General features: G+C 44.9%; 1 protein-coding gene across 1 annotated transcript; it reads left to right on the plus strand.

Moving 5' to 3' along the window:
* Positions 1–10,880: 10,880 nt before the first annotated feature.
* ZBTB8B (zinc finger and BTB domain containing 8B) lies at positions 10,881–24,594 on the plus strand. Its single transcript, XM_060018390.1, has 3 exons — positions 10,881–12,022; positions 20,891–21,069; positions 24,277–24,594. Exons 1-3 carry the CDS (start codon positions 11,044–11,046, stop codon positions 24,592–24,594), a joined length of 1,476 nt encoding a protein of 491 aa, XP_059874373.1. The 5' UTR covers positions 10,881–11,043.
* Positions 24,595–25,008: the final 414 nt, after the last annotated feature.

Below are 25,008 nucleotides of genomic sequence, written 5' to 3' on the forward strand. Positions count from 1 at the left end.
CGATGCAGGGGACACGGGTTCGTGCCCTGGTCCGGTAAGATCCCACATGCTGTGGAGTGGCTGTGCTTGTGAGCCATGGCCGCTGAGCCTGCGCGTCCGGAGCCTGTGCTCCGCAATGGGAGAGGCCACAACAGTGAGAGGCCCGCGTACCGCAAAAAACAAACAAAACAAAAAACAAACCTTTTCATAGATAAGGATTCTCTGTTATTTTTCTGCTAGTAAGTACTATTAATGTGTTTACCAAGAGCATGAGTTATTAGCATTTTTACAAGATTTGACCAGAGACATTTCTTTCCCCCTAGATCCCAGGAGAAAGAGGGAATGTGTTGCAGGCCCTATTTCCTTCCCGTTAGGGAACTTCCTTAATCCCATACAGGATATTTACAGTAAATGTACTTTGTATATTAAAATTCTCCAGGAAATTCCCTGGTGGTCCAGTGGTTAGGATTCCATGTTTTAACTGCTCAGGGCCCAGGTTCAATCTCTGGTCAGAGAACTAAGATCCCACAAGCCCACGGTGCGGCCAAAAAAACCCCCCAAACAAAAAATCTCCGTAATAAAAAGTAACTAGCCTTTTTCCATCTTCCCAAAACAGAAATCAAATATAGTTAATGTATACAGTCTGGTAGTTGGGTATGTCCATATGGACTCCATGGTCTTAAACATGCAGCCATGATTGTCATTCTTTATTCAGTCTGTGGAGAATATATATTGTCCTATTGTGACTCTGTTCAGTGATTTCGTTGTACTCAAGCTCTGGGCATCAGTCTATTGGTCCTTGTACATCTCTGTCCACCATACATATGGCACCAAGTTGGGAAACTGAACACCTTGAAGTTGAACATCCATAGAGAAGGCAAGCAACTTAAAGGGACCTGGGGAAGAAGCCAGCTGGGTATCATCATAGAATGCCACCTTTTTAGAAACCTCTTTTTCACAGCCTATGGATTGGGCCACCTAGGGTAGGAAAAGTGTTGTTTTTAGCCAGCTGATAATTCCTAACCAGGCATCATCTGAGGGATACTCACAGGTCAGAAAAGGAGGCATCACACATTTCTATCCTACTCTGTTTTTATGCAAAGCATTGACATGCGTTAAAAGGGAGTCTGCTCCTCACCCTACTTGGCACCCATCTGGGTAAAGCACAAGGTCCCTGGTGCTGTGCACGTATTAGTGGGAGGACCGTTGTGGTTCGGTGAGGACCGAACCTGGGTCAATGTCTACAATGTCTGATCTTGGGACATTGGGTCAAGTACTTGCCCCACTGGGTACTTGCAACTGGCTGGCATCGTGACACTGGCCCTCCATTCAGATGGAGCAAGTGCTTCCACAGGGCACCATCAGGCCAGAATATGTCCTGATGTCAGGGGTAGGGGATTTGTTTTTTTCCTTTTTTACAGAGCAAAAGTTACCTTGTGGGTCTTCACAGTTTGTCCATAACCACTAGAGGTTTTCACGAAGGTATCCTTTGCAGCACTCCAGAAAGAGTGCTTCTTGACAGACGCAGACTTGTAACATCAGACAGTAGTCAATAACTTGTTAGCTACCAGAAAGTGGGGGGTATACCCTGATACTTAAATCAATTGCTCTGGTATGGCAGAAGCTAATAATCAGCAGCTCAAAATATCCTATTATATTTTTAATCAAAATGATTAAAATGGCAAGGGAAACAAATGGTGCCTGTGGCATCAGTTTTTCATGTTTCTTTGGGAAGATAGAGTTGATTTTCTGTAGGAAATAGTTTCTTGGGAGTTTTTCTCTATTTTGCTTTGTAGCTCCCAGGTTTTATGGTCAGTGTCACAGTGCTGTGCCATCCATGGTGTTTGGTGTGCTGGATATTGTTGATCGGCACTCAGCATCCTTTCTTACCTCCCTCCAGTGTCCCTGTGCTGCAGAAACTGGAAAGCTAAAATGCCATGCCAAGATTTGGAAGGCGGAAGTGAGGTGGGGGCCATCTTCCTGCTGCTTGTTGCTGATGGCAAACATGGCAGTGGAGGTGTGAGGAGTTTCTGCAACTGGGTTCCAGGGTACCAGTCACTAGCCTTGTGGGTTGAGAGGCTGTTTTGGAGGCAGTGGTGGTACCTGGATTGCAGTGATCCCTGAATCCAGTGCTCCCTAGATTGCAGTCACAGAGGTGTGTTGTTAAACTCAACAGGTACAGTGGTGGCCTCCTGACTTCTCTCATTCCTGATTTCAGCAAAGGTAGCAGCTACCCTAGTGGGATAGTTTGGAGTCATTCCTGCAGAGTCCACTTTTCTAGCCTTCTCAAGAATTGGTATCACCTAATTTCTTATATGAACCTCTTTGTGTTTAAACTAGCCAGGACGGTTTCTGCTTCCTACAACTGAACGCTGAATGATATACTGAGGTTCAGGGTATTTAATTCTGAAGGTTTTATTGGTCTGGAGATAATGAGCTCCACAACGGACTATATCAAATCCAGGGATCATAAGAATATCTCCTATACCTCATTGCCAGAAATATCCCCTTTTCAGGCCACCTAAAAAGCCCCTTTAAAAAAAGCTTTTTCTGAAGCATAGTTGATTTACAATGTTTCAGGTATACAGCAATGTGATTCATATATATATATATTCCTTTTCAGATTCTTTTCTTTTATAGGCTATTACAAGATATTGAATATAGTTCCCTGTGCTATACAATAGGTCCTTGTTGTTTATCCATTGTATATATAATAGTTTGCATCTGCTAATCCCAAACTCCCATCCCTTCCCTCCCCCACCTCCCCTCCTCTTGGCAACCAGAAGTCTGTTCTTTATGTCTGTGAGTCTGGTTTTTTTTTCGTAGATAAGTTCATTTGTGTCATATTTTAGATTTCACATATAAATGATATATGGTATTTGTCTTTTTCCTTCTGACTTACTTCATTTAGTATGATAATCTCTAGGATCATCCATATTGCTGCAAATAGCATTACTTCATTCTCTTTTATATATGTACCACAACCTCTTTATCCATTCATCTATCAATGGACATTTAGTTTGTTTCCATGTCTTGGCTATTGTGAATAGTGCTGCTGTGAACATGCATGTATGTATCTTTTTGAATTACAGTTTTGTCTGGATATATGCCCAGGAGTGGGATCACTGGATCATATGGCAATTCTATTTTTAGTTTTTTTGAGGAAGCTCCATATGGTTTTCCGTAGTAGCTGCACCAATTTACAATCCCACCAAGAATGTAGGAAGGTTCCCTTTTCTCCACACCCTCTCCAGCATTTATTTGTAGATTTTTTAATGATGGCCATTCTGACTGGTGTGAGGTGATACCTCATTGCAGTTCTGATTTGCATTTCTCTAATAATTAGAGGTGTTGAGTATCTTTTCATGTGCCTGTTGGCCATCTGTATGTCTTCTTTGGAGAAATATCTATTTAGATCATCTGCCCATTTTTTTTTTTTTTTTTTTTGCGGTACACGGGCCTCTCACTGTTGTGGCCTCTCCTGTTGCGGAGCACAGGCTCCGGACGCGTAGGCTCCGCGGCCATGGCTCACGGGCCCAGCTGCTCCACGGCATGTGGGATCCTCCCTGACCGGGGCATGAATCCGTGTCCCCTGCATTGGCAGGTGGACCCCCAACCACTGCACCACCAGAGAAGCCCCCATCTGCCCATTTTTTGATTGGGTTGTTTGTTTTTTTTGTTGTTGAGTTGTATGAGCTGTTTGTATATTTTGGATTAAGCCCTTGTCGGTCACATAATTTTCAAATATTTTCTCTTAGTTCGTAGGTTGTCTTTTCATTTTGTTTATCATTTCCTTTGCTGTACAAAAGCTTGTAACTTTGATTAGGTCCCATTTTAAAATTTTTGCTTTTATTTCTATTAGTAGTATGTATCTGTTAATTCCAAATTCCTAATTTATCCCTCCCCCCCTTTCCCCTTTGGTAACTGTAAGTTTGTTTTCTATGTCTGTAAGTCTCTTCCTGTTTTGTAAATAAGTTCATTTGTGTCATTTTTTTAGATTCCACATATGAGTGATGTCATATGATATTTGTCTTTCTCTGTCTGACTTACTTCACTTACTATGTTAATCTCTAGGTCCATCCATGTTGCTGCAAATGTCATTATTTCGTTCTTTATTATGGCTGAGTAATATTTCATTGTATATATACCACATCTTCTTTATACATTCAACTGCCAATGAATATTTAGGTTGCTTCCATGTCTTAAAAGCCCTTTTATTTTAGTAGCCTGGACTATTATTAAGTTATCTAGCACAGGGCATATGTGTCACAGCCATAAAATTTGATACCTTAAATTTGGATACTGGATGCAGGAAATGTAGAATTACTAACACAGGGTGAGTTTCATATATGGTTGTAATTAAGGTTAAGGCACCAATTACATGACTTCCCAGGTTAGAAGATATGAGAGGCTAGCTTGGAGATTCCTCCCTTCTGATGACTTCTCCACTGCCATGAGGATCAAGCATCCTTGGGTCCTGAGCTGGTCATTGGGAACTGGGTGACAAGGAGAGGCACCCTGAGAGTAAAGATGTAACTGCTGCTGTCCTTCTCTGGGTGTCTGCTTTTGCAAGGGATAAATAAACTGCTTTTCTCTGATGGATTGTACAGTGATGTTTGGCTGACATTTTACCTCCTAAATTATCTTTATCTAAATTATCTAAGTTATTTTTAGAGTGAGCTGCAGTTTAGTCGTTGACAAGCTCTAAAATATATTCTAAACCGGCCCTCTCCATCTCTACCACCACTACCCTAACCCCACCGATTAACATCTTTTACTGTGACCACTACTATCAGATCATATCTCTCCCTTGCTTACGTTCCTTCAAAGGTATCTCATCCCATGTAAAACAGACAAAAAAATCCAAACCCCTTAACTTGGCCTACAAATCCCTAGGTGATCTGGCCTCTGCTTCTCTATCCATTCACATTTCCTGTCACCTGTACTGGCTACATAATTTGTGGGGCCCCGTACAAAGTGAAAATATAGTGATCCTTGTTCAAAAATTATTAAGAATTGCAAAAGGGCAATTAAGGCAGCAGAACATTAAACCAAGCTTGGGGCCTTTCTGAGAGTGGGGCTCCGTAGGATCGCACAGTTTGCACGCCCATTAAGCTGGTCTGCCTGTCACTCCAGGGGTCACTCCAGGGGTCATCCTCTTGTTTCTATTTTAGAGCCTTTACTAACTCTTCCTCTGCCTGGAATGCACTTCTGTTTCACCTTAGCCTGGCTCACTTCCTCTAGTTAGGGTCTCAGCTGGAATGTTACCAACCGAGAGAGGCCATCCATGACCTTCAACCTAACCTAGCCACCGAATCATTCTTTGCTGCTTTACCACCTGTCTTAACTCCTTGGCATGTACTTTACCTATTTCTTTTTTTAAGTTGTCTATTTATTTATTGGCCATCTGTCCCTGATATGGGTTGAATTGTGTCCCCTTTCACTGCCCTAATTCCTATGTTGAAATCCTAACGACCCAGTACTGCAGCATGTGACCTTATTTGGAAATACGGCTGTTACAGATGTCATTAGTTAAGATGAGGTGGTTCTGGGGTACAGTGAACTCCTAATCCAATGTGGATGGTGTCCTTATAAAAAGGGGAAGTCTGAACACAGAAGTGTATGAGCATGAAGATGGGCATCTACAAGCCAAGGAAAGAGGCCTGAAACAGATTCTTCCTTCAAAAGGAACCAACCCTGCCTACATCTGGATTTTGGATTTCTAGCCTCCAGATTAGTGAGCCAATAAATTTCTGTTGTTTAAGCCAGTTTGTGGTACTCTGTTACAGCAGCGCTAGCAAACGAATACACCCTTCATTAGAACTAAACTCTCTGAGAGCAGTAGCCTGGTTTGTCTAGTTCACAACCGTCCCAGAACGTGCCTGTACTGTTACTTGGAACATGTCAGTACTGATGTTTATCAGTTTCACTTGTATATATAAACCTGAAATCCTTTCAAGGGAAGAGAGTACTGCGGGTGTTGAAGAAGAACCTGTTGAGTACATTAAACCATTTCACTCATTTCCAGAACTTTTGCGGAGAGCGCTGGCGGTTGTAAAATGTGTGCGGACTGACAGGTCATAGCTCTTACTCTCCAGGCTGTATTAATATGCACGACGTGCTTTTAGCTCTTCGGACAAAGAGACCGTTACTTCGCAGGTCCCTCAAGTGGGACTCAGAAGACCGAACCGAGCTCCAGCCTTTTACAAGCGCTGGCCCTTGCCCCTTTTGGCATCTTGGTACTTGTAGTTTTGTCCACTGTATCTTTGCCCGAAAAATGAACGCTGAGACCACAACTCCCATCACCCCGCGAGAACTGGAGCCTTCAGAGCGCATCCTCTGGAGGGGGCACCAGAGCCATTGACCAACCTTCTGGCCCAAGGGCCCGCCTTCCTCAGCCCAGCAGCACCCATGATTAGTCGGCTGCCCAGCCTCTCACCGGAGGGGGCGACAGGTGAATGAAAGGGGGGCGTGCCGGTGCTCGTAGCTCGGCGGCGGCGGGGCTGCAACGCGCTGGAAGGTGAGAGCTGAGAAGAGGGTTTACGCTGCCGCTTTCATTGGCTTGGGGAGGATTCGGGGCGCGGGGAGGGGCCCGAGGTGGGCAGCGGGCAGGGATGTTCCGCCTCGGTCGGCCTCTCTCGGACCGTCCTGCCCTGGCGAATCCCCAGACCCAGCCGGGCGAACCCTCACTCGATGACTGACCCCCCCCTCCCCTCCTTCCCTGACATTGGGTTGCCCCCTACCCCGGGCGTCGTCCAGCGGGTGGTATGGGCACGCGCTCATTCTGATGGCGCCAGGTCGCTGGGGCAGTGACCGTCGCAGCGATGGTCACTTTGTCCGGGAGAAGCCATGGGAGGGGCAAGGCCTCGGTTCTCACCCTCGGGGGCCAAAGACCATGTACAGTAACGGGTTCTGGTGATTTCTGCAGGGTCGTCTGGCTCCGGATGGGGAAGGATCCCCTTGTCTTGCGATCAGTTTAGCTGGTGAATCAACGACACAGTTGACCCAGAAATACTTTCTGTGAAAGTGGAAACTCTTCTTCCGAGTAGTTCCCCAGCACTCCGTGCGTTGGGGAAAGGAGTGAGTGAGTTCTCCAGCCCTTCTCGCGGTTTCCTGGAGCGTTTGGGAAATCAATTTGGCATAGTGGTTAAGGATGTCAACTCTGGGATTCAAACGAATCTCTGTCCCAATCCTAGCTTCAGCGTGTTATCTGTAAATCTGAACCTCAATTTCCTTCTCTGAAAAAGAGGATATAATGATTTTATCTACTGCACTGAGTTATTGTGAGATTAAAATTAATTAATGCTTGTGAAGTATTTCTTACAGTGCTTCATGAGGAGTAGCGCTCAGTACATGCTAACAATTGATGAGCGGGTTTCCATGATTCTCCTGTTGGTGATACTGGAGGAGTGTTGTCAGAAAGAGTGGGTGGAGTTCAAAGCTGCTTCTGGCACTGGAGTGAAGACAGTCTTGCGATCCCCTCGGGGATATGTTGGAGTTGGTTGCAGGTACTAGTGTTGGCATCTGCCCTCTCCTGGAGGACATGAGCTGTACTTGGTTCATTTTTCTATTCCTAGCATCTTCCTTGTGTCAGGCATTGCTTGTAGCCAGTAACTGTTGAATTGGAACCGTGGGAAGGTTGGGAGTGTCACTGCCAGAATGTGGATGAATGTGCTTCTGGGAGCAGTGTGCCCTAAGAGCTTCCTTTCCAGGAGAAGTGGTGCTGCTCAGCATGTGCCAGGGATGCAGAGCACTGAAGGCAAGTGGGATTGATGTGAATAAATACTTCCACATTGTATGCCAGATGCAGGATTGGAGAAAGGTTTGAAGAAAGTATGTGGATAGAGTTTTGCAAAGTCAGGGGGTATTTATACGACCAGGTAGAATCTAGAATGTTTGCAGAGAGGAAGCCAGAGGAAATGGGTTTTGGGTATTATTGCTGGAAAGGAGCATCTTACAGTGAAAAAATGCAAGTACCTGGGAGGAGGCCCTGTAGATAAGACCATTCTACAAGTTAAGAAGTATTGGGCCTACTTAGGTATTTATCTCTCTGATTTACCAACTCCTTATCCCTCTGCGCCTCCTCCTTTTTCTTCTTTGCTAAAAAGGAAAGGAAAAAAAAAAAGCAATATATGCACACAGTAAAAGATCCTAACAGTACAGAAAGTTTATAAATGAAAAATGAAGGTCCTTCCACACACCTCTTACCCCTAGTCCCTCTCCTCAAGGATATCTGCTGTTAATTCTTGCTCATAAAACCTTCCAGAAAAAAATTCTTACATATACCAGCAAAAACATGTACATAGATCGGATCATACTGTACATTTTGTTTTGAATCTTGCCTTTTTCCTTAATATATCTTGGTGACTTTTTTATAGGAACACAGACAGCTCTAGCTCATTGAATGCATGGTTGCATAGTATTCCACTGTGTGACTGTACCTCGTTGATTTAATTTGTCCCCTACTGGTGGACATTCAGATTGTTTCTACTTTTGCACTTGAACAGAAACCTCATGCAATGGATATCTCTGTACTTTTGACTTGATGTACTTTTGGGAATACATTCAAAAGGGTAAGTTTTTAGCCATGAAATTTTGGGGACAAAAGATGTGTACATTTTAAGTTTTGATAAAATTGCCAAATTCCCCTCTAAAATGGTGTTCCAAAGGACAGTTCCATCAACAGTGGATATTATTACATTGAAAAATGTGATTTTACCAGTCTGATAGGTTTTCTTTCCGTTCTGAGGAAGAACAGAATGTGGTATTTCAATGTAGCGTTCTCTTGTGTCTTGTTTTCCCCTTAATATTTTGATTGCCAAAGCCAGGAAGGTTTGGAGTGGCTGGAAGAGGTGAGAATGACAGTGAAATCTTAGTCCTGTGAAAACTTTCAGAGCTGATTTATTTGGGAAGAGTAGAATTTTTCAGATATCTGACAGTTCTCTTCCTTTCTGAATGAAAATGTTAATTATAACTACTTTGGATGAAAAAAACAATTCCCCAAATTGTAACTTCCTTGAGTCTAAAATGAATATAAAAAGAATCATCTTGATGACTTAGTCCCACCTATTATAGTCCTGGGCTATAGTTTAGTGATGTCCTCAGGCCATTTTGAATGTGTAGGAGCATTTAATACCCTTAGTCAAGTGGCCTCAGGCTGATATTTTGAAAAAATTTCTGGGTCTGTTTTTTATAACTTTTTTACCTTTTCCTAGCTGTCAGTTCTCACTTTTAAGTTTGTCGGTTTACTTGCTTAGAGAGGCTCCTCTACTTCTTTCCCTAACTGGTTCTCTAGCTTCTAAACTTAATGCATCACTTGTTATAAATATGTGTAAAGTAGGTGTAAATTGGCATTTAACGAGGTTGTTGTTGGTCTTTTATGAGTAAAGTCTGTTCGGTTAGCACATAGGCCTTGAGGGATCTATTTGGCCAGTGGAAAGAGTCTTTCTGGGGGGTGGAGGTGCCTCATTTCTGTTGGGTGAGGTAATTGTTGTGTTCCATTTGTAGAAAGAAAGAGTGCTGAAGAGTTGTTAGCTGTGGTTGGCAGCTCTAACTAGGCCTTTTGGGATTCCGATAGAGGGAGAAGATGTAGGAACTTCTCAGAGCTCAGTGGGTCAGTAAATAAACGGGGTAAGTTGATGGATGGCTGCGTGCTTTGTGTGATGGGAAAAGATGGAGAGGAGAGCTCGGGGTAGGTCAGCTTCTGTCTTCCTCTTTAGCAGACGGATTTTAAACTTGATTTATACTTGTTCTACTTAGCAGGTAAGAAAGGAGTATTCCTTTGTATTTAGCAAACCTACTTTGTCCAAAGCACTCTGCCAGGGGCTGTGGGGGAAATCTATGAAGTAAGACACGGCTCATGCCTTCAAAGGGCTTATAGTCCACTGACAGAGAAGGTCCAGGACATAAAAATACAGAGGAGAGAACCAAGGGTTGTGGAGTCAATCAATTAGGAGTGTCTCTGTTGTAAGAGATAGAAAATCCAACTCAGACCAGCTAAAGCAAAAAGGGACTCAATTGGCTTCTGGCACAGCATGAGCTGGGGCTCAGATGGTGTCCCTGGGCTCCATCTGTTGCTCCTGCTTGAGCTGGGCTGTCATCTGTGTTAGTCTGGTTCCCCTTGTGGTGTGGCAGCAGCATCCCTCACATCCCACATGCCCACAGAGTAGAGAGTGCTCTTCTTTGGAGACCCCAGCAAACATTTCATTGCTTTTCATTGGCTCTGACCAAGTCACATGGCCATCTCTGAGCCAGTCACTGTGGTCAGAGGGTAAGATGTGTTGATGGTTTTAGCCTATGTTACCTCTTACACGTCCGGAGCCTGGGGATGGTGCCAGCGTTATGCAAAGCACGTTGGCTGTGGTTGGGGCCAAGGATGATTCCACCAAAGACAAAAAGGGCACTAAAACCATAAGAATGGAGAATGCATGCTGGCTATCCCAAGCATCCACTAAATGTTTCCACAAACTTATGGTAATGGGTGTGAGCTGAGACTGTACTTGCCAGTCTCTAAGTTCTGTATTGGGACACTGGAGACTTACCTGGAGACTGTAATTCTTAGATTCAGGTATTATCTATATTTTGAGCCTTGAAGAAAGTAGAATGTAATTTATAAGAGCATGAACTCTGGAGGTTTTGAGTCCTGGCTCTGTTGCAGCTGGATCATCTCCTATCCTCTCTGAGTCTCAAAAGTACAGTATTAATAAGTATAATATTGTAACGTATAATATTAGTACTTACTCGTAGGGTTTTTATAAAAATTCATTGAAAGAATCCATGTAAAATACTAAGTGCTGCACCCATGTACAGTTAGGAATAGTTACTTTTCTTGTTTTCATCAGTTAACCCAGTTAGACAACCTTTGATTTTTGTTAGATCCCAAACAGCCCATATTATAAAGACATTGCTCAACCAGGGTTTATGGAAGAATTAAAAGAAAAACAAAACAAAACAAACAAACAAAAAACGAACATCTTATTTATAAGGTTGGGATTTGTGAATTAACTGAAAAAAAAATCTTGGCAGAGATCCAGGTAACTCCGAGCGGCAGCAGCTGGTGGAGAAATGGAGATGCAATCCTATTACGCCAAGCTCTTGGGGGAATTGAATGAACAGCGGCAGAGGGACTTTTTCTGTGACTGCAGCATCATTGTGGAAGGGCGGATCTTCAAGGCCCACAGGAACATCTTGTTTGCCAACAGCGGCTATTTCCGAGCCCTGCTCATTCACTACATCCAGGATAGCGGGCGGCACAGCACCGCCTCCTTGGACATCGTCACCTCCGACGCCTTCTCCACCATCTTAGACTTCCTCTATTCTGGGAAGTTGGATTTGTGTGGAGAGAACGTGATTGAAGTTATGTCGGCTGCCAGCTACCTGGAGATGAACGACGTGGTGAACTTCTGCAAGACATACATCAGATCATCCCTAGACATCTGCGGAAAGATGGAGAAGGAGGCCGCTGTGGCTGCAGCGGTGGCAGCAGCGGCAGCGGCAGCGGCAGCAGCGCCTCATCGGGTGGACAGTGGAAGTCCCAGTTCAGGCAGGGAAGGGACCTCCTGTGAGACCAAGAGCTTGGTCTCTCCAGCCGAGGGGGAAGAGAGTGTGGATCGGCCCAGAGTGTCCCCCTGTGGTGACTGCAGAGGCTGCCACCCTCTGGCACTGGTGGGGAAAGACAGCCAGGGCAGTGGCTCAATGGACAGTGACCGCTCCATTCGACCCAAACAGATGGAGCCCAAGGTGGAGTTCGATGCCGAGGAAGTGGAGGTGGAGGTGGGTGGACAGCTGCAGCAGCGTACTGCCCTGCTGAGCCTGGCCCACGGGGAGGAGGGTTTGCCCAGAGGCCAGGCGGTCGAATTGGCTTACAGTAACTACCATGTGAAGCAATTCCTGGAGGCGCTCCTGCGCCACGGTGCTGTCCAGAGCAAAGAGGACGCGGACCAACACTTTTCTCGGAGTTTGGAGGGAAGACCAGGTGGTGCAGAAGTAGCAGCCATGAGTTCCATGATGGATGTGCAGACTGACTGGTATGGAGAGGACTCAGGTGAGCTCCATGAGCCTCCATCGTCTGCCACTCATTTAGCATGCACTTGTGTGCCCTCTGGTCTCCCACTGTCATCCTCATCACTGGCACTGTCACTATTGTCATCCTCATCACCACCATCACCACTGCCAGTGTTATCACCATGTTATCACTGCCACCACCGCCAGTAGGTATTAATTGAGCACGTGCTGTGTGCAGGGCATTGCCTCTTCACGTATGTTTGTCTTTTACCTCTGCAACTAGAGTATAAGCATGTTGAGTGCAGTATGGAGACATGGAAAGAACCCATTCTCTTCCACTAACCAGCAGAGAGACTTTGGTTAAATCATGAAATTTCTTTGAACGCTTTTTGTTCAGGAGATAATCACCCCCACCTTGCCTTTCTCACAGGGTTGAGGACCAACTGAAAAGGTTTTCAGAATTTTTTCTCACATATGAGAACATGTTCTATACAGGTAGGAAATTTATCCTTCTTTGTGTCAATCATGGTGCCTGGCCCACGTAGACACTCAGTTAACATGTTGTAGTTGATGGTGTGATTTACTGGAGAATATTTTAGAGAGAGTTGAATTTGGTTTCATGTGAGTAAATTTCTTGTATCCTTTGGGAGACTTTTTAAACAGGAGAAAATCAAACAGAAATTTAATAACATGAACACATAGGAGAGACCCAGGAAAACTGAGTCTGTCTGGAGACTTTTAATTTCTTTCTTTTTTTTTTTCATTTTTACAGTTTTTAATGAAAGATTACTTCATTCCTGCATCTAAATTTCATTTTTAAAAAAATCAAGAATGCTCTGTATGTCTGATTAAAACTTGACTTGAAAAACTTGAAAGTACGGTTTCTGGTCCTCAGAGACAGTGGCTTAACCAGCATGTAAAAGTTGTTTACATGTGGTTGTTTTCAGTGACTACACTGTGGGAACTTGTTGAAATCTAATTTTCGTGTATATAGTAGCACTTCACAGACAGTGTCCCCCTTTCCCATCCAGCAGCCCCTCATAATGCCACATGAGTTAGGTAGAGGAAGTGTGGCGAAACTGAGACCCAAGAGGGTTTAGTGAGTTTCTTAAGAATGCAGAGCTGGTAAATGTCACAGCTAATACTAGCAACCCTGGCTGGCTTCGTTTCACTCATAAAACAAACTGTGAAGGCAGTACAAGCGATTAGAGGATTTCAGTGCACTGGTTTAGTCTGTCAACCCCTCTGCCTGTAAGCACAAGTATCAAGAAATAATAATTCAACTGTATGTCACCCTCATTCAAGTCCATCTGTCCATCTGTAGAGGCAGCTTTCCAGCTACAGGGATCTGTGGCAAGGCAGCCATCCCAGCCGCTTGCCTTGCCTGTTGTCCGCCAGGTGTTGATTCGGTTCACCTGGCTCTGGGCTACATTTATTCCAAGCGCCAAGGCACAGAGTAGGACTGATTTGTTTGGTTATTCCTTTATTTGCTTAAATATCTGAGCACCTTCCTTGTGAAGATACAAAGATAAGTCAGATGTGGCTCCAGCTCTCAAAGAACTGATGGTGTCTTAGAGGAGTTAAGAGGTGTGTAAATGGCACTGTGTGGTCCAGAAGCAGAACTGGCTTCCTACTGGTAGGTCAGAGAGGCTTTATGAGAGTGGCATCTGAGTACTCACTACTATATATAAAAGAGATAAACAACAAGGACTTACCGTATAGCACAGGGAACTATATTCAGTATCTTGTTATACCTATAATGGAAAAGAATCTGAAAAAAATACATGTATATGTATAACAATCACTTTGCTTTACACCTGAAACTAACATAATATGGCAAATCAAACTATATTTCAATTAAAAAAAAGTGGCATCTGAAGGTAAGAAGAGAAGACATGGGGAGAAATTGTAGTCAGATCATGGAAAAACTTAAATGCTAAAATGTGGGTTTCTATCTGTAGGCACAGGAGAATTTTTAGTAGTTTCTGAGCTTGGGAGTGGACAGGAGAGATTAATTTGGCCTCAGCACAAGATGGTGCAGAGATGGGAGATGAGGGCAGGGAGACGGTCAGGAGGCTGTTACAGTAGTTCTGTGTTCACATTGCTCATCTCTGACACTAGCAGACACTGTCAAAGCACATGGTCCTCCTATAATCTTCTCCCCTGGACCTCCCATCCCCAGCTCCAGCACCTGCCATTGCTTCTTGAAAAGTTCATCTATATTGGCCACCTCCACTGTTTTACTTCCCAATCTTTTCTCAGCCCACTGTGCTCTGACACTACCACCAACTCCCCCTTCCCTGAAACCACTGTCATGAGGTCAGCTATATATTTCCAGGGCCGATCCAGGGAGTGATTTTCAGGTGTTATCTTTCTTGACTACTCTTGGTAGTTAACTCTGATCTTTCCTTCTTGAAATTCTTTCCTCCCGTGGCTTCTGACACTACATGTACCCATTGCTCTTACCTCTGCCCATTCCTTTTTTTTTTTTTTTTTTTTTTTTTGCGGTACGCGGGCCTCTCACTGTTGTGGCCTCTCCCGTTGCGGAGCACAGGCTCCGGACGCGCAGGCTCAGCGGCCATGGCTCACGGACCCAGCTGCTCCGCGGCATGTGGGATCTTCCCAGACCGGGGCATGAACCCGTGTCTGCTGCATCGGCAGGCGGACTCTCAACCATTGCGCCACCAGGGAAGCCCCTGCCCATTCCTTTTCAGCCTTATCATGGGGTCATTTAATGTCCGTGTGTCAGCATTCCACCATTGCCTTGCTTCTTCAACATCTTATTCGTTCATTCATTCATTTAACAGAGATTTACTGAGCACGTCCTATATTCCAGGCACTATTCATCGCAGTGAACAGAAGACAGTCTTTGTCCTCATGAAGCTGATATTCTAGCGTAGGGAGCCGGACAATAAACCAATAAGGACATATATAGTATGAAGAAGAACTAAAGCAGGGACAAAGTTGATAGAAAGTGAAGGGGATGCTGTTTTATTTAGTGTTGACCAGGAAGGCCTTTCTAACAGGTTGCCTTTAAGCGAGCAAACTGTAGAGATATCAGGGAGAACATTCCAGGCAGAGGGAAGAGAAAGGTGCAAAGTGTGTAGGTGTAGGATCACACTTGGCAACTGAATGAAAGGAACAGCAATGATTCTGGTGTGGCTGGAGTGGAGTGGGCAAGGCAGAGAGTTGTGGGGGATAAGGTCAGAGAGGTTGAGTGAGGGCGGACTGGGTAGGGTTTTGAAGGCCATGAGAAGGCCTTTGAATATTGCTCTTAGAAGGAAATCCACTAGAGGCTCTTGGCAGAGAGTGACTTGAGATGACATATATTAAAAGGATCCCTCTGGGTATTGTGTGCTGTCACCTCCTAAGTGGGCCTCTTGCTTCCACTCTTGCTTTCCTGTTGACTAGAGGGGAGCATAGGTGGATGCAGCAGGACCGTTTAGGAGGTGACTGCAATAACCCAGGTGACGGCTGTGCTCCTTGAATCAGTGTGGTAGCAGTAGAGAGGTGAGATGTGGTTGGATTAGGACTATACTGTCTCTGAAAGGTAGAGCTGACCAGATTTGCTAATGGCTTATATAAGTGGTATGAGAAAAAGAGGCATTAAAGGTGACCTTAAGGTTTTTAGCTTGAGTGATTGATTTAAATGTTATGTTTGTGGTGCCTTTTGGATATCCCACTGAAGACGTGCAGTAAGTAATTACATCTATATGTTCGGAGTTCTGGGGAGAAATCAGAGCTGAGATATAAATTTGGGAGTCATTAATGCGTCCATGAAATTTAAAACCTTTATGTTCCATGAACCTATAGATCTAGAAGGAGAAGACAAGAGATCTAAGGACTGAGCCCTGACCCAACATTTAGAGGTCAGGAAAATAGGGGAACAAGCTAAGGAAACAGAGAAGGGGCAGCCAGTGAGGTAGGAGGGAATCAAAAGAGTGATAGATGCCAAGAGGAGAAAATGTTTCAAGAAAAAGGGGAAATCAACTATGTCCAGTACTGTGTATAGGCAGATTGAGAACGGATCATTGGGTTTAGTAATGGAGAGGTCATTGATGAGCAGTATCAATGAAGTGGTGGACAAAAGACCAAACAGAGTAGCCTTAAAAGAGAACTCAGGGGTTCTGAGTTCTGGCTGAAAGGGCATATGAGGTTAAGGTTTTTATTAAGGTGGAGGATCTAAAAGCATTTCTTTACTGATGAGAATGATCCAGGAGAGAGGAAGATAAATGATAATGGAAGAGTGAGGGACAATGGATAGATCGAGGAGAGATGGGGGTCCCATGTATAAGTGGAGGGATGGTCTCGCCTTGGATGGGAGGGAGAACAATTCATTCATAGTAACAGGAGTGAAAGCGGATTAGATGTGTTCATATTGGAGGTTGGGGGGTGGCTGGGACCATGTAGACATTCTCTTCTGCTTGCCCCTCCTTCTCAATGAAATAAGAAGCAAGGACAGCAGCTGACAGTGAGGAAGGGGTAGGAGGGGTGGGAGATTTGAGCAGTGGGAAGGTATGAAATAGTCACTGAGAAGAGTGGGAGAGTGAATGAACCAGGGAAATACTTAGGGTTCTTGGGCAGAACCAAGGGCTCTTTTTTTTTTTTTTTTTTTTGCGGTGCGCGGGCCTCTCACTGTTGTGGCCTCTCCCGTTGCGGAGCCCAGCCCAGGCTCCGGACGCGCAGGCTCAGCGGCCATGGCTCACGGGCCCAGCCACTCCGCGGCATGTGGGATCCTCCCGGACCAGGGCATGAACCCGTGTCCCCTGCATCAGCAGGCGGACTCTCAACCACTGCGCCACCAGGGAAGCCCCCCAAGGGCTCTTTTGATATTATAGTAGTCAGATGGTGATGGTTGGATTGATTTAAAGCGAGACCGGAACAGAGTTGTGCATTTTTTTCCAGTGACGTGAACTTGCCTTGTTTCACCTACAGAATAGGCAGAGAGTTATATTGAACTAGATGAATACGGATAGAGGGAGACAGTGGACCAAGGCAGCTGAGGGCATATGCAAAGGAGTGATTTCATTGATGGGCTATAGGCACTCAGCTGGGGAAGGAGGGGAGTGAGGACTCGAGGAGGAGAAGGGCACTGAAATGGAAGTATAGTCCATGGCTTGGACGTCCCGGTAGAGAAGGAACACCTACGGGGTGAGCTGGAAAGATATAAAGCGGTGATTGGAAAGTGGAGCGCTTGAAATGTGGGTTATGGAGTGAGTACAGTTATTGGCAATATCTAGGCCTGGGGCCATGATTCTCATCCCTGTCCGTACATTAGACTGGGAAGGATGCTTTAAAAATATGATGCTCGGGTCCCACCCCACCCATTAGCTTGGGATGGGGATTGGATATCAGTATTTATTTTCATTTTAAGCTTCCCAGATGATTCTAATATGCAGGCAGAGTTGGGAGCTCTTTGTCTAGGATTGGGTGGCTGAGGTGGAGTGGAGGATAAGGACTTTGGAAGAAAGGAGGTCCGGGAACAGGCCAGGGTATGGCGAGGGTCATTTTCGGTATTCACACCAAGAATTATGCCAGGAGTTGAGCCTGAAGGCAATGTGATCAAATCTCCAAGGAGTGAGGGGATGATCTAGGGGCCCCTGGATGACTGTAACAAGGATGAGTAGCAGTATCATCTGATGGGATGAACTCCAAAAGATCTTAGGGTTTTTAAGGAAGGAGGGAGGAACAGTGGTCTGGAGATGACAGTGAAGCACAAGGAAGACCACCCTCCCCTGATCCAGGGTGTCAAGGCAGTGGGTTAAGGGAAGCAGGGTGCTTAGGGGAGAGCCAGACCTCGGTTAAAGCAACCACTCCAATCTGCTGAGGACTCTCAAAACTGTATGCTTCTCTTCTTTCCCTGAGCTCCAGATTTATCTGTCTAACCCAGATATTTCCCCGTGGATGTTCTGAGCCTGCCTCAAACATCGTAAAACCCAAACAGACCTCCTCATCCATCCTGCACCTGCTTTTCCTCCTGTGTTCCCTGCCTCGGTTTATTCCACCGTCACCCACCAAGTCAGCTAACCCAGAATCAGTGTCATTTAGAATCTTCTCTTTCCCTGCTCTCTCCTCCCCAATGTGGTCATCGAGTGGTATTAATTTTACTTCTCAAACCTTTCTCCTTCTCTCCACCTCCACAGCCCTGGCTTTAATTCATGTCATCGCTCTTCCCCTCCCACCTGGACTTCCTACCTTTAATCTTGCCTCTCTTAAATCCTTCCCCTGCATTATCCCCAGAGGGATCCTTTAAAGGTCAAGTCTCACCTTGTACCTTCCCAGCTTAAAACCCCACCTGCTTAGAGAATAAAGTCCAAGTTCCTTAACATATCAGCTTTGCAGAGGCAGGGATTTTTGTCTTTTCTGTTCACTGCTGTATCCCCAGGGCTTAGAACACAGCCTGGCACATCATAGGTGCTCAGGATAAATTTGTTGAATAAATGCATGAATGTGACCTTCTTGACCTTTCCTTGCCCTTTCCTTGGCTTCATTCCTCATCCCCCTCCACCCCACTTAATATTTCATATTCTCATTTACCTCTGTGCCTAAGCATGTGTTGTTCCCCTGCCTGAGATACCTTTCTCTTTCTCAAACTCCCAGTGAACTCCTATTCATCCTTTAAAACCTTGCTCAAAGGTCATCTCTCCTGTGAAATCTTCTCTGAACTCCAGGAGAGAATTCATTACTTTCTTTTCTACATTTCTTCATCACTTTGAACTTTGCCTGTGTTATATTATATTGTATGAATTTGTTTCCATGTCTTTCTCTCCTGCTAGACTTAACTTCTTGAGGGAAGAAACAGGTATCTTGGTAAAGATGCACCTTGACACAGTGCCTCGCATGTAATAGGCATTCAGGTGAACTGTTTTTTTTTTTTGGAGCAATCAGATCATAAGAGAGGAAGGAAAGTGTTGCGATAATTCATACCTTTCTGATGGAAAAATAGTTAACAGTTGTTTTTTTCCAAGGATTAACTTGGAAAAATTCCCATTTTACTGAATGTCTTTATAGTCGGGAAGAAGGTGATAGTACAATGCCAGGCTGATGGGGATAAATGACGGGAAGAGTCCACAGTACCAGAGGAGTGAGCAGGAAACTGGCATCTCAGCACCAGTGTGATCAGTGACAAACAAATAATCCAACATATATATGCAGTGTTGAGCCATGAGCTGCTGCTTTTATTCTGGGAAACAGATTTTGGAGTCACTATAGATTACGCAAAATGTTAAGCATTATCAGGTTGGGAGCTAGAAACTAAAGAGAATAATCTTCACCCGTACATAGAATGATGTTGGGTTCTCACTTGACATTCAGTTTGCCATACTTTTGGCAGCACCTCAGGAAAGGTAAAGCCCTATTAGGTGTCCTGAGAAGGTCCCAGAGAAAAGGAGTTACTCCCGTGTTGAGAGAGACCACAGGAGCCTGGCCAGCTTAATCAGAAAAGAAACACCGAGGTGATGATGATGTGACAAAAATGGTTAACATTTATGAGAGCTTACTATATGCCAGCTGCTGTGCTTTAGGCATTACCTCATTTCATTCTTACCACAATCCTATGAGGTGGGAACTATTATCATCCCTATGTTGCAGATGAGTAAAGCACAGAGAAGTTAAGTGAGATGTGCAAGGTCACACAGCAGGTAAGTGGTAGAACCAGGACTTGAACTCAGGTTTCTGTGCCTGGAAAGCTTGAGTTACTAGTGCCTCCACATATAATATGATGTGATCAAAGTCTGTAAAATTCTGAAGGGCATGGATAGAGGAGACAAATCTTGGAATACTACAATAAGGGTAACTCAGGAAACTTGAAAGGAACAGTTTTTATACATGTGGGTGATAATCATGTTGTCACCTTAACGGGTGTATGAGCAAGGTGGAAAAAAAAGAGTTCTAAAATATTTAAGTGAATTTTTAAGATATTTGATGATTTCAGATATATAGAGCTAATATGAACTCCAAACAATGTAGGGTCTGCATCATAGCAAATCACTTCTACACATGCCTGGAAGCTATTATTAGGAGCTGCTGTCAAAGAAAGCATGAATACTGACCCAGTGGTCTGTTCCATCATAATAGTTTTTTCAAACTTTTGAGGATCATTAAATCAACTCAGGAGGTTTGTATTAGCCAGCTCAGGCAACCATAACAGAATACGACAGACTGAGCAGTTTAAACAACAGAAATTTATTGTCTCACAGTTTTGGAGGTGCAGAGTCCAAGATCAAGGTGCCAGCAGGGTTGGTGTCTGGTGAGAGCTCTCTTTCTGGCTTGCAGACGACTGCCTTCTTGCTGGTCCTCACATGACCTTTCCTCTGTACAAGAGTAGGGAGAGAAAGCCATCTCTGGCATAGTTTCCTCTTCTTATAACGACACCAGTCCTACCAGATTCGAGCTCTACCCTTACGACCTCATTTAACCTTAATTACCTCCTTAAAGGCCCTGTCTTCACATATAGTCACACTGGAGGTTATGGCTTCAATGTATGAATTTGAGGGGGATGAAATTCAGTCTAGAACAGGGTCTCAATCATTATTGTCCTAAAATGAAATCAAAGAGAATAGACATTATCAGATTGAGTATTACTTTGGGAAGCTTTTCAAGTTGTCCACATGAAGATATATGTGTTCTAAGGTTGTAATATAAGCTGTGTTTTCTAACTGTGAGCCACAGAGAGTTTCAAAGCTGAGGCCTTACAGCATTCCTTGCAATCTTATATCAGAAGCCCACCTTCTCCTCTGGCTGACTGGGAGCCAGAGTGGCAATTTGCAGACACTGTTTCGCTGTTAGCTGCTGGTGGAGTTGGGGTCCTTCTTCTCGACCTGGGCTGGTCGAACTCCCCTGCTCTGGATCCCATCCATCGGAGGGCGGCCAGTGTTGTTGCTGCTTACAGTACTATTTGGTTCCCCAGGTGGTGTGCTGGTGGTGCCCATCAAGCTGCACAAGTGTCCTTTCTGCCCCTACACTGCCAAACAGAAGGGCATCCTTAAGCGTCACATCCGCTCACACACAGGGGAGCGGCCCTACCCCTGTGAGACCTGCGGCAAGAGGTTCACCCGCCAGGAGCATCTGCGGGGCCACGCGCTCAGCGTAAGTGGAGGAGCTGGCGGTTCTCTCGGGACGGTGGGGTGGGAGTGGCGGTGGTTCATGACGTTCGTCTAATGTGAGGACAAGGCCAGCCTGTATTTCTCTTCTCTGTCCACTGGGGTATTTCCAGAGAATTTTAAACATGTACTTCTGCTACTAAATTACACCTGGGTTGGTGGCACTTAGAGAAAGTTAAAACTTATATGGTAACAGACTAGTTTGCTTAGGAGGAAAGTTAAGAAAGTTTAGATCCTAGTCAGGAATGGTTGTCAAAAGGCAGAGAACACTGAGGCTTAGACAGGGGACTGTGGGTCTGTTCCCTGTGGTGTGATGCCAGAGGTAAGCTGCATTCTTGGTTTCCCACCCAACCTCAGCACCCCGGGGTGGGGAAGAGATATACTGCCAGTTATAGGGCTACCTGTGAGCAGCAAAGAGGACCCCAGCCCAAGCGGACCTCCCCTCCCACTGGCTGCCGCCTAGGATTCTGTCTCCCATGTGAGTGGGTGATTCCTACCTGCTAAAAAGCATTCAGGCCATTTAGAAAGGCATTGCATTTAAGATCGTCTTTGAGCAAGGCAATCAGTCTTTGGAAAATCCAACATGAAAATGGTTTGGATTTCAAAAGACACTATCAAGAATGTGAAAAGACAACCCGCAGAATGGGAGAAGAATCTTTGTGAATCATTTATCTGCTAAGGATCTAATAACCAGAATATATAAAGAATTCTTGGGCTTCCCTGGTGGCACAGTGGTTGAGAGTCCGCCTGCCGATGCAGGGGACACGGGTTCGTGCCCCAGTCTGGGAAGATCCCACATGCTGCGGAGCGGCTGGGCCCGTGAGCCATGGCCGCTGAGCCTGCGCGTCCGGAGCCGGTGCTCCGCAACGGGAGGGGCCACAGCAGTGACAAGCCCGCATACCGCAAAAAAAAAAAAAAAAAAAAAAGAATTCTTATAATTCAACAATAAAAAGACAACCCAATTAAACAATGGATGTGAATAGACGTTTCTCCAAAGAAGATAAACAAATGGCCAATAAGCACATGACAAGATGCTCAACATGATTAGTCACTAGGAAAATATAAATCACAGCCACGATGAGATGCCACTTCACACAAACTAGGATTGCTATAATAATAATAAAAAAAACAAAAACAGATAGTAACAAAGTGTTGGCAAGGATGTGGAGACACTAGAACCCTCATATACTGCTCGTGGGCACATAAAATGGTGCAGCCACTGTGGAAGAGAGTTTGGCGGTTCCTCAAAAGGTTAAGCATAAAGTTACCATTAGGACCCAGCAATTCTACACAAGAGAACTAAAACAGACATTCACACAAAAACTTGCGTACAGATGTTCATAGCAGCATTATTCATAATAGCCAAAAAGTAGAAACAACCCAAATGTCCATCAACTGATGAATGAATAAACAAAATGTGGCATATCTGTACGATGGATACATTTTATTCAGCCATAAAATGAAATGAGTTCCTGATACATGCTACAGCATGGAACAACCTTGAAAGCATTATGCTATGTGAAAGAAGCCAGTCACAAAAGGCCACCTATTATGTGATCTCGTTTATATGAAATATAAAAAGTGGGCAGACCTATGGAGATAGAGAGTAGATTAGTGGTTGGGGCATGGGGGATGGAAGAGGCATGACGGTTAATGCGCACACGCTTTCTTTATGGAGTGATGAAAATTTCTGGAATTAGATGGTGGTGACGGTTGTACAACCTTATGAGTATACTTAAAACCACTGAATTGTACACTTTAAAAGGGTGAATTTTATGGTATGTGAATTATGGTTTTGAAAGAATCCAGATTTAAGATAAATACAAGGTTACTGACTGCCTCTGCTCTCCGTGCTGGCCCTAGCATACTTGTCTGAGAGTGGCCTTACCCCAAGGCCTTAAGTTTTTGTTTGTCTTTTTTTTTTCTTCAAATTATATCTCCAGTCCATCTTGACAACAATAGGTCCCTGGGTACCTTTAAGATGTTTCATTGGTTGGAATCCTCATTCCCTCTATTTTTCCACCTTGTACGAGGCCCAGTCTACTGCAGCCCAAAGACGTAGTCTTCAAAGGCTCCATCAGGTTGCAAGGGTCACATACACACTCGGGTTGGCTCAGGCATTGGGGGTTTAGCATAGGAAGCCCAGGAAACCTCAGGGGAAGCAGGGACATAGGTCAGGATGTAACGGCAACTCCAGCAACCTGGGTATTGTTGTTGACCCTTCTTCTGCATCAGCCTCTCTCTGTCACTGCCTCTTGTGTGTATCCTGCATCCAGAGCTCTCTAAAAGAGAGGCTCTGATTGATTCACAGATCCCCTATTGGCTGGAGTTCCTGAAAAGTGCATGCATTAGAAAGATAGCTCCTTATACAGAGGGGACCCCTGGGACTGCTGCCCTCATAAGGAGCTGCACGGAGTAGGAGATCAGGTTCTCTTTTCTAGTATGCAAAGCTCTTTTCATAAGTAAGGAATGCATTTATCAATGAAAAAATCAAGGGTGAAGCATCTGCTGACACTTTTAGAGAATACACTGTCTGGCAAATCTGCCTTCCTAATGGCTAAACAATCCAAGGTACGTAAGAGACCATGCCTAAAATCCTAATCGGTTCACTGAGTGCCCTTTATGTGCCAGGCACTAGGGATATAGTAACAAATGTGACAGAGGACAGAGAACATGAATGAGGATAGTCCGTGACCTCTTGGAGCTTAGAATCTAGGGAATTTTACCAATGATTTGTTAGAAATAAAACAAAGGGAGAAGTATAGGTGAGACTATATAGCTGGGGGACCTAATCTGGCCTGGAGTATCAGAGAAGACTTCCTTGAAAGTCATTAGTGGGAATTCCCTGGCGGTCCAGTGATTAGGACTCTGAGCTTTCACTGCCGAGGACGTGGGTTTCCATCCCTGGTTGGGGAACTAAGATCCCCGTAAGCTGCGCGGCACAGCTGGGGGGGGGATAAAAAAGGCATTAGTAAGGAGGGAGGGGTGACCGTGGGGAGGAGGGCACACTCCACGCATGTCCGATGGCCCTGGGGTGGAAAGGACCTTGGTGAGGCTGAGACTGGCAGAGAGAGCAAGAGGGAGAGTGGTGAGAAATGAGACTGGAGGGTCAGCCAGGGGCCATGTCTCATGGGGCCCTGAAGGCCATGACTCAACCCCTTTTCTGTGACATTTACTGTGCTGGTGATTTTAGGTCCATAGGTCCAACCGTCCAATTATCTGCAAGGGCTGCAGAAGAACCTTCACAAGTCACCTGTCGCAGGGGCTGCGGCGCTTCGGGCTGTGTGACAGCTGCACCTGCGTTACAGACACACATGATGATGACGACGAATTGATGCCCATCAACCTTAGCCTGGTGGAGGCTTCGTCCGAGAGCCAAGAAAAGAGTGACACAGACAATGACTGGCCAATCTACGTGGAGTCTGGTGAGGAAAACGACCCCGGCGGAGAGGATTCAGATGATAGACCCCAAATTCAGCCCAGCTTATCAGATGGAGATATGCTTACGTAGCAATAAATTAGTGGAGAAGAGGGTTTAGAATTTGTTCTTGCCAGTCCTGTGGTTGAAAGCCACCCTTTGTCCAATTTTGTGGAACCCTGAGAAGAACATTTTTTCACTGTTATTTGCATTTCTGTTAGACTACATGGTGGAGGTTGGATTCTGTGACTCGAAGGACTTTTTAGTGCCGCCCTTGATTTCTGAAAGCTTTCTGAGTGAATCAAGGTTGGCTCTGAGGCGTCCCGTTTTTCCTGCCATGCATCCAAACTCTGGTTTGAAGGAAGATAACAAAATCTCCATACTTTTTTCATAGTGTCTCAATCTTTCTGCATTCCTATGTCGTCATCCTCTTGCTCTGAAAAGGTGGGCAAGAATATATTAGGTTTTGAGATCAATCTTACTTCTGCCAAGCCTCTTCTAATGAAT

Source organism: Delphinus delphis, chromosome 1 (assembly GCF_949987515.2).
Source record: "Delphinus delphis chromosome 1, mDelDel1.2, whole genome shotgun sequence".
NCBI lineage: Eukaryota > Metazoa > Chordata > Mammalia > Artiodactyla > Delphinidae > Delphinus > Delphinus delphis.